Source organism: Morone saxatilis, unplaced genomic scaffold (assembly GCF_004916995.1).
Source record: "Morone saxatilis isolate NCDOM2014 unplaced genomic scaffold, NCSU_SB_2.0 Contig1, whole genome shotgun sequence".
Taxonomy (NCBI): domain Eukaryota; kingdom Metazoa; phylum Chordata; class Actinopteri; family Moronidae; genus Morone; species Morone saxatilis.
The window spans coordinates 2525472-2535498 of NW_023339651.1; the positions used below are offsets into that span (position 1 = coordinate 2525472).

The window sequence follows — 10027 nt, forward strand, 5'->3', positions numbered from 1 at the left end:
AGCTTAGCATAAAGCCTGGAAGTAGGAGGAAATAGCTTGCTTATATCGCTTATACTAAAAAACTACAAACAACTCTAACCTAGCTAACCTCCTCCTTGCTCTGGTTACATACTTCACACATAGTAATGAGCACTGTTGGGCTAGTTACTTTCAAAAGTAATATTACTTTACGTATTACTCCCTGTCAACAGTAATTAGTTACACTACTAGATATATTAGTTTTTTGTTAGTCCTCACTGTAATGCAATAAGTTATTTTAACTCAAAATAAATGTTGGAAATGGATTACATCGAAACTTTTAAGTAACACAAACAAAAAATGTAATTTTAATTAAGCAGCTTTTATTAGTAATTTTAAGCGGCACCGACTTCCTGATTTCGTTAAAAAAGAAAAATTAACTCAGTGTCACTTAAAATGACTAAAGCTACATGATCAAAAATGTTAAATGTTAAAAATGTTAACTTACAAAATCTAGTTTGACTTTGGCTTTCGATGTAATCAGGTTTAACTATGCTTTGAGTTAAATTAACTTATTTAGTTTAACACACAAAATTGGTTAAAAAAAAATGGGTACGATGGTTAGAATCCATATTTATTTGTTGAAATCTGAGTAATTTGGAGGCGTAACTGTTGCAGTCAGTAAATGTCTGACTGTTCCTTTAACGCTGCACTGCAGAGCTCTCCAGTTTGTCTCTGTGTGTATCTTTCAGACGGACAGCGGCTCTGCAGTTCCCGTGCCCTCGCTCCATTGTCAGAGGATCGCTCGTGCCAAGTGGGAGTTTTTATTCGGGACCCCGGCTGAGGAGGCTGCTAGCAGGGGGGAGAAAAGTGAGAACACGTCCACCTCAATTTCATCTTGTTACTGCACTTCAGTTTTCATATCATACCAGAGTGGAGGATGTATTCCTTCATCCTTCATGCTTCACGAGATAATGTTTCAGGGTGATCTAAAGGAAATAGAGAAGCCAGAGTCACACTGTGAGTTGTCAGTGTCACTGGATGTCATTGAGGCCAACATACTCATTCGGTGCCTTGTATCATTTGAAAGCCTGATATATCCTATTTCTCTGTGTCATATTGATCCATCCTGCTGCTGTAAATACTCACTAGAGCAGCAAATGTGTATTAATCCCCCTCTGAAAATAGTCCCCAACAAATACACTGTATCATCCTGTCTGAGTAATATTTGTCTGAAAATTACTTCTATTTAAACGTCTTCATAATATCATAACAAAACTCATCTGTGATACTGTATATTCTGATTAATCCCTCCAAGGTTTTCAGTTATCTTGCCTTCCTCAGGGTGGTATCTGAGGTTGTTTCTGGTTCCTTTATATAGTCCAATAATTAGTCATGTGACATATAGATTACCAAAAATACACGCTATTAAAAAAATCAACTTTTCATGTGAGGTTTTACATAATACAATATTAACTTAGATAAAACATTTAACTAGAAAAATATAAATGTTCATAAATACAGAATGGTATCCAGGGGGAAATTGCTTCCTATAGGTGATATGTTTTTCTCTGATCATCAATGTAAGAACATCAGAGCTGGTGGCCCTGTATGCTCACTATTCAAGATGCGTAGGGCCCGGGTATATCGGAGAATAGTTGTGGGATGTGTTTCATTTTGATAAACCTAGATTTAAAATCAGTAAATATCTGATTAAAGTAAACAAGATGATGGATCTAATCAGACATTTATTGCCACCTTTCAGTACTTCAGGCACTTTTGGGTCAGTCCCAAAACAGTATTGAGGTTTGATATTCATCCCCAGCCTTTGATTATGATTCTGGACCAATTAAGAGCAAGTAAATCATTTAAATATGTTTTCTGTGCAGTTACATCATTCATTGAGTTTGATGTTCTCCGTCTGCAGATTCTCTGGAAACCTCCACAGCTCCTCCCAGTGGTAACTCCAGTGAGTCTCCCACCCCGACTCCCCCTTCCTCCCTGCCTCTGCTCTCTGCCAATCACGAGGTGCAGCATGTGGAGGTAGAACTGGTGACCCCTCCTCCAGCCGTGATCGGGACTTCACCCAAAACGGGCATCATTCGCCGCACGCTGAAGTATTCAGAAACCGACCTGGACGCCGTCCCGCTGCGCTGCTACCGTGAGACGGACATAGATGAGGTGCTGCTGGCTGAGCAGGACGACGCCGACTCTGCGTTTGGGAGTAACCGCAGCGTGCAGGGAACCTCAGGGACGGGCAGCAGCCCTCTGGGGGGTCTGCCTTATGGGAGGACAGACGAGGAGGTGGCAGAGGAGAGAAGAGGGGGAAGGGAGGACGAGGAAGAGGAAGATGAGGAGGAGGAGGAAGAGGAAGAGATGGTGAGCTGGGCCAGTGTGAGGATGCAAGGAGACAACAGGAAGCAGCAGTACGCGGCTCAAGAAGAGCCGGAGGTGTTTGGTCACTTGCTGAAGAGGTGCACATGAAACACACACAGTCAAACACACACAAGTTCACACACGTTCTGGTGAAGTGGGATTTTCCCCTGACCTATATTTTGATCTGAATTTGGATCTCACTCATAACCTATTTTTTCAAGTAAGCAGGTTTGGTGGCATTTCTGCATGAATTAGTAACAGCACAGCACATCCTATAAAGACTTAATAAAGACACAATCTGAGTCCCTTTTTCTAGATGTGTCCTTGGTTAACACACGTTTAAGCTTGTCTTTATAAACACAGCTGTGTTGTTGCAGTGTTTCTAAAACCTCCCTCTCTGTCCAGACCAATGGAAACGTTTTTTGACAACCACCACCCAGCCCTGAAATCTCCCATCTTGGTCTCCGGTCCTCGCTGTGCTGCAGAAGACACCTTCAGCCGCCACTTTGAGAGCATTATGGAGTCTCACCGAGCCAAAGGGACATCGTACAACAGCCTGGACAGCGAGGAGCTGCTGACCTCCAGCACACAGACGGTTCTGACCTTTGACCTGCCCACACTAACCCCTGCCATCCACGCTCCGGTCTGCCAGAGCGCCAGGCAGATCGTCCAGCTTAGCTTCGCCCCGCTGGCGCACCATGAGAGGCCCAGTCTCTCTGATTCTATCTTTACCGTGACCGGGGACTCTGACGCCACCCGAGCCCCGTCCAGCGAGAGGCTGAGCAGCGGTTCAGACGACACGCCGCCCAGAGGACGAGAGTGTGCACAGCTGGGGAGCAGCTGGTACAGCAACATCTCTTTCTCATTGCCAAGGTGAGTTAGCATCCAGTAGTATTAAATATTATAAGCACTAAAACCTGCATTCATTGATTGTTTTTGGGGCAACAACAAGCTACAAACACAACTTTGACATATTATCAACATATAACTTATAACATATAACAGACATAGAGCAACATTAGCTTCCATTCACCTGTCAGTAAGTTCAATATTCACTCTCCTTTTTTTAGCTCTGTTTTGTTCTCCACCAACTCCTGAGGGAAATATCTGTGTCTTTAGCTGCTAAATGCTCCTCTATGTTCACCAGCTAGTTGCTAACTGCGTCCGTCTGCTGTTTGGAGCTGTGCAGGGAGTGTACCGTGGATTTCTTTATGGAAAAGATGCTGCCTGAAGTAATAAGACTGAAGCAAAACAGTGAATTTGTGGGTTGTAAAACCAAAACAATAAGCTGAAAGATGCTAAAATACTGAGAGGAAATACAGTGTAACGCCTATTAATATGAAAAATAACAATTAGAGCAGCTTTAAATTCAGCATCAGAACTACTTTTAGTAAAAAACCATTGTATTATTAAAGAGAAAATAATGTTAGTTAGTGGTGGGACAAATTATGACATCACAATTTGTTGTGATACACAGTCAGTATGTCGGTGCAGTGATACGTTCTGGTGTGTTTGAACACTGAACTGCTTTCTGGCAGAGGCTCTGACTTTATGCACTTCTGGCACGAACCATTTAATCTCAGCTGTCCATAAAACTGAAAGCTTTTAATAATTCAGATTGCAGTGGATGCAGAACATGGTTGATTTGTACGTTTAAAATATACCCCTAAAAAACTGCTACGGCAGGTATTTTATCCTTATAAGTCTTATGATATCTCACATTATCGCCGAACCAGCAGCGCTGTCATAAAATATATGGCCAAAAGTGTGTAGACACCATATAGTTTAGTGAGGGCTGTTTTTCATGGATTGGGTTAATCATGTTTTTTCTTCTGTAAATAAAGTAGCTCCTTGTCACTAACTGTGACTCTCCTTGATCATCATTGGGCTCTTACTTACAGTTAAAGCTACATTTTGTGACATTTTCAACAATATTGAGGCAGCTGTGGTTCAGGAGGTAGAGCGGGTGGTCCTCTAATCAGAAGGTTAATGGTTCGATCCCCGCCTCCTCTTGCTATCACTGTATAAGTATGGGTGAATGGGTGAATGTGGTATGTAGTGTAAAGCGCTCTGAGTGGTCACAAGCCTTTATAAAGAGACCAAACACTTTGCATAGATTCCCTCTGCATGTAGAGGACCATTTATTACTCAGTACTCTTTTCAAAAGTAACATCATTACTTTATTTATTACTCCCTGGCAACAGTAATTAGTTACACTACTAGTTATAGTTTTAAGCAGCTCCTCAAAACCTTTTTATAGATCTCATTTGTGTGTTTATTGACTTTTATTGACTTTTTGTTTTATTCATCCATATGTTAGTATTTATGTGTTTTTTACGTATATGTGTATGATTGTGTATGTAAATATCTATATGTATATAAATTAAACTTTACTTACTTACTCATATTACTTTTCTAAAACACCCTGTCTCCCCAAAATTCAGACTGGCGATTAAAATCCAGTTTTGTTATGTTAAAATCAACAGTAATGTGAAATATTTCCAGCAGCTGAATGTTTCCATCTTCCAAAGTGTTCCAATGTGATTGTTGGATTTCAAAATCAGTGGGAGGTGAAAGCAAAAGTAATGTTGTAACGGAAACCTTATAGGAAGGGTAACTGTAACATTCATTAATATGTAATTTTAAAGAACGCTAAGATCGAGGGTCTCTGCCTAACATCGTCACTCCATAGTGTTGATATGGCAGACACACAAAACCTCATGGCTGTGTATACTGTATTGATACATATCTCTCTGCACCTTCTGTCATATCAGTATTTATTAGATTGGGCTCATAAACAGACACAAAATGAGAACTGGGCTTCACGTCAACCTGTTTCCTTTTGAATAATCTTCTAAAAGAACCTCATAAGCGGTTACAAATTACAGAGTTTTAGACCTCGATTCAGTATTAATGCAGTTTTTATTGCCTCCTTTCTGAGGTCAGAACCCTGTTAATGGACTGTTGTCAGTCTCCAGACGAATGAGTGTCTCCGTCTCTCTCCTTGTGCAGAGCAGTGGTGCAGTGCTATTCTGGAGCCCAGCAGCTTTAAGTGAAGGTCGCTAGAAGGCTGCCTGTGTGGTCCCTGTGCTGTGTGCCAGGCAGCCGGTGTGTGTGTGTATGTGTGTGGTGTGAAGGCATGTTAGACAGAGGCAGATGGCTGCTGCAGCAATGAGAGACTCACCTTGACTGTCAGAGTCTCAAAGACTTAACTCTCTACAGACCCCCACCTGCAATACAGGAGACTTTACTTTATACCCAGAATCCTTAGTCTTTGTTCGTGCACAGAATATTCCCTTCATAGCAAAAACCGTAGCTTTCTTAATCCAGCTTGTGTCGTCCTTTTTTCTGCACAATATGTGACAGATGTGGAAGAGGGGGGGGGGGGTAGACCGGCTCTGTGAATGTCATCCTAACTTACTGTGACAGCACTGCAGAGGTAGAGTGACTGCACCGGGTCACCTTGTTGCTTTGACCACTAGGTGGCGGAAGAGGACAGCAATCAGTGTTGTCGAGTGCTTTTTTTATGAGTGAGTCTAGTGTGTGTGTGTGTGTGTGTGTGTGTGTGTTACGTTTCAGCTGTTAATGCACAAATTCACCCTGAAAGGTTAAAAACAGCTTCATTTTTCTTTCTTTCCTCGCTATTTAAACATAACCTGACATAGTTTTTCTCTCTTAACCTCCTTCTTCTCTCAGCTCTTTTATGTGAGAACCAAATCACTCTGGACTTCAGGTAAATGTTTGCTCAGCGCTGATCTTATCACAGTTTTATAACCGGCCTGAGAGCTGGCAGCCCCGGAGCTGTGGAATCCGGGAGGGATATGACGAGACAAATATTTCAGAGGGCTTTGTCCATACTTTGATAAAAAAAAAAAGAAAGTAGGAATTTCCCTCCCCTCCTTCCTCCCTCACGTCCCCCTTTTCAGATGGTCTGCACCATTAGACAGTGGCTCATTGTGCAGGGCTGCCCGGCGGACTGAGAGGGGGTTCGGTTAAAGCAGAGGCTGACACTGGGAATTCTCTCAGGACCTTTTCTACTTTGTGCCGTCTCTTGATGAGACAACAGGTGGCGGAGCCCTAAACCGGAGTGCCGGCTTAATCTTTTGATTATGAACACTCCTGCGGGCCCCGATGAGGCGTTTGCTGTAAACAGACTCCACAATGGCCTCAGACGTTGACAAAAGGCCACCTATTCTTTCCTCTGATCAACAGTTTAGCGGCACACCCCCAACAGATATCGCTGTGTGTTTTAAGCTGACACCTCATATCTTTGTTTTCTCTGTAGGTGTGCTAAAAGCTCACACCAGAAACAAGGTAGACTAGACTCTGTACAACACCCAAAGGATGGATATACTGAGTGTGTGTAATTGGAGCTGCAGAGAGAGCAAAGGAGGGGGGGATGAATGCAGGGGAGAAAGGGAAGGGAGGAGGATTTTTAGGCAATAGACAAGCCAAGTTTCATGCCATGCTTCGAATTCAAGGTCAGCAGGGGGACGGTGAGAGTTTACACAGTGGAACAGGGAGGGAGAGAGAGGGAGGAGTAAAAAGAGGGAACAGAAACAACAGCAAACAGACTCAGAGGGAAAAAGATAGAGGAGGAGAAGGCATTGCAGGACAAACAGCTCTTTTACTTTGGGGGGAAGGAATCTTGCTGTGAAGATCAAATGACAGCAAACACAGAGGGAGAGAGAAAGTGGAGGACAGAAAAGGGGGACCCATGAAGTCTCAGTCAGACTCAAAACCAGAGCAGAGGAATGCCAAAGTCTGCGGGCCTCTCGGGAACGACTACAGGTGTTCCTCAGCGCTAGCGCCCTCTCTGGACCGGGCGGTGATGCGTTCAGGTTACGAGGCCAGGAGGAGAGGAGGGGGCAGTCTGGTGAGGCGAGGTGTCGGTCAGGGGGCGGCAATGAGGACGCAGTCTGTCTTCTGCTGTCATGGTTCATCTGCAGTCGGAGAGGAGAGGTATTTGTCCATTAGGCGGTCCTACCACAGGTACGTCCCCACCCAGGAACCTGTCTCACCTGTCTGCAATGTGTGTATATCAGAGGGTTTGAATATCACGTTTGGCCAGAAGGAAAATTCACTCTGTGTGTTTAGCTGTCAGGAGTTGTGACTGTGTTTTGGGGCTGGTTCACTTCAGTCACAGTACTGATGCAGAGCAGATCTCAGCTGAGAAAACTGTGTGACCGCTGTAATACTCTTGAACCCAAAGGCCTCTGTGTTAAAGCTGCAGTACTATAGGTTGTAGCATTGCTAGCAGCATGGCTCTAACTTTAACAGACATTAACTCTCTTCAGAGCCTATTGGATTGGTAAACCCTTGGCTTTACCTCTAGCACCTCCATGAGACCAGCTGGATACACTGCAATGGAATTTGGTACAGACATTCATGTAATCTGTCTAATGGTTTGTTACACACAGACAATGCAGAAGTGCATTCTCTGTACTGGCCAGCAGGGGGCAGCTCCATTGGCTGCAATAACACACCGATACCATCTTATGGAGAAATGATCCAACGTCTCAGTTGATTTATGAGCTCAGTAAACAGTTTCCTGATGAGTTTCTGGTCTCAGTCTTCTTCCATACAGCATGATGTTCATTTAGTAACTGATTAGGTCCCAGTTTAGAGTAAAACAGACCATAAAGCAGGGGATGCTTTAGGCGGGGCTACATTGTAAGGAGTTGACAGCTCATGCTCAGTGAGTCCGTCCAGCATCAACGCTCCAAACTTCAGGATCAAACACTGTCAAACAGTCCGCTGATCAGATATGGATCCAGAGACTCTACCGGCTGATCAAAAACAAAACAGAAACAAAACAGCCTCCTGTGACGGCACATGGCCATGTCCGTAATTATTCATAACTTTAATGAATCCTAATAACGTTGGTGATCACCTGACAGCATGCTGCTGTTAGCATTAGGCTTACTCACAGTGGTCTCTTCTGTGTATGCGTAGTGTACTTTGTACTTACTGTACTGAAACCACTGTAGCTTTCCTACCCGGTCGGCTTGTGTTATTAATTACTGTTTGCTCTGGTGTGATTTTGCCTGACTCATTGACAGTATAAAGATGTGTCAGTGTGGGAAGCAAAGCTCTGGGACTGTGGGTTTTGTTGGCTTGTTCGTCATGCAGAGAAATCCAAATGAGAGCTCTGCTTGTTCAGGAAGTGTTTCTGGGCTTTTTTTTATTATTTTTTTTATACAACTCTAGGCTGTCGGGGCCGTCATTGTTTTCTCCGGGCCAGCTGGCGTGACCAGAATTGTCACACAGCTCTCGACGGCAGCGACAAATGTCAGCATCATGTCGAATCCTAAGTAACTGAACTCGGCAACCTCTCATTTCTGTCATCCACATTCCAGCAAAGCCAGAAAAGCAGTTCTCTTTTAGCTCAGCGTGACATAACATGCTTAAATTATTATCACAGGATAATTCAGATGTAATAAGTTTTGCACTTTTCAACTGGCTTATTGCTTTGAAGGGGCTTAATTAGGACGTGATAATAAGGAAGCGAGGAAGCTGGAAAAAAGAGATTTTGAATTCCGTTATTAAAGTGTAATTATGCCAAATGTTGTGTCTGAATGTAAAAGGATTTGCATGTGTTCTGTTATACTTGATATTAATGTAAAATAAGAGCTTTGTTTACTACTACATCATATATTTCTGCTCTCTTATACTTTCTATATCTCCATAATGTATTTAAATTATTTAATTTAACAGATATTTATCTTTCTTTTATTCTACCTTCACTGTTTTCATCTCCCCCTTTTTAGTGTTTTAGTATTCTTGTCACATCACGTACAGCTGGAAACTCTGATTTAAGATCGGTGCTGAATCAGATATTAATATTAAATTATTGATGTGCTGGAGTTATTAGTTTTACTATTATATGACCATTATTCTTTGTTCCTCCTTTTATCCATTTCTCTCTTTCCTTTTCAATTATTTACCAGACTTTTTTCAACTGTACTCCAAAATATTTCTCATTTCCTATCTTTCCCTTCCTTTCTACATCCTTTTCTACCCATCTATTTGTGTCTTTAATCACTCACTCTTTCTGCCCCTCTCAGCAGGGACAAGGCCCGTCTGGCGACCGATTCCGAGCTGGACCAGGACCTCAGCGAGAGGCTGGGTCTGGGCAGCAGCGACACCCTCACCAACGGCAGTCACCGCGCCGACGTGGCAGCCGCCAAACGCTTGGCCAAACGCCTCTTCAACTTGGACGGCTTCAGGAAGTCGGATGTGGCGCGTCACCTCAGCAAGAAGTGAGCTGCCGGAGACTTATTGTGTTGTAAAAATCTCAAAAGCTGAATCCTCAGAAGTGTGCTAGTTGTGTAGCGTTCAAACCCACGTATTATAATCCTGCATATAGGTTTATTATTCTGTTGCTTCTCCCTGTAGCTACCATCCCAAACACCTTAGCAACCTCCCTGAATAGACTCGCATCAGTTAGCTGTTGCTAGCAAGGCCTACAACACCCTAGCAACTGCTTATAAAAGCCTTAAAGCAACAGCTTAGCAACCACTCGGAATTGCCCTAGCAACTGCTTCCTTTACCCTAGCAACCACACTGATCACCGTAGCAACACTCAGTAACACCTTAGCAGCTAACATTAATGTGGAAATGAAACACTGGATGAAGTTAGCATAGTTTACAAGATGAATACCATACTCTACAAAGTTTAACAGCAGTCAGT

The 10027-nt window shown here is 43.1% G+C and overlaps 1 protein-coding gene across 1 annotated transcript in view; it reads left to right on the top strand.

Moving 5' to 3' along the window:
* The window catches only part of LOC118331906, a 64921-nt gene that overhangs the window by 14645 nt on the left and 40249 nt on the right, over positions 1-10027 (top strand). The window contains exons 4-7 of the mRNA XM_035667007.1: positions 711-828; positions 1886-2432; positions 2740-3207; positions 9402-9596. Of these exons, the coding sequence (XP_035522900.1) occupies positions 711-828; positions 1886-2432; positions 2740-3207; positions 9402-9596 (1328 nt within the window). The remainder of the gene's footprint in view (positions 1-710; positions 829-1885; positions 2433-2739; positions 3208-9401; positions 9597-10027) is intronic.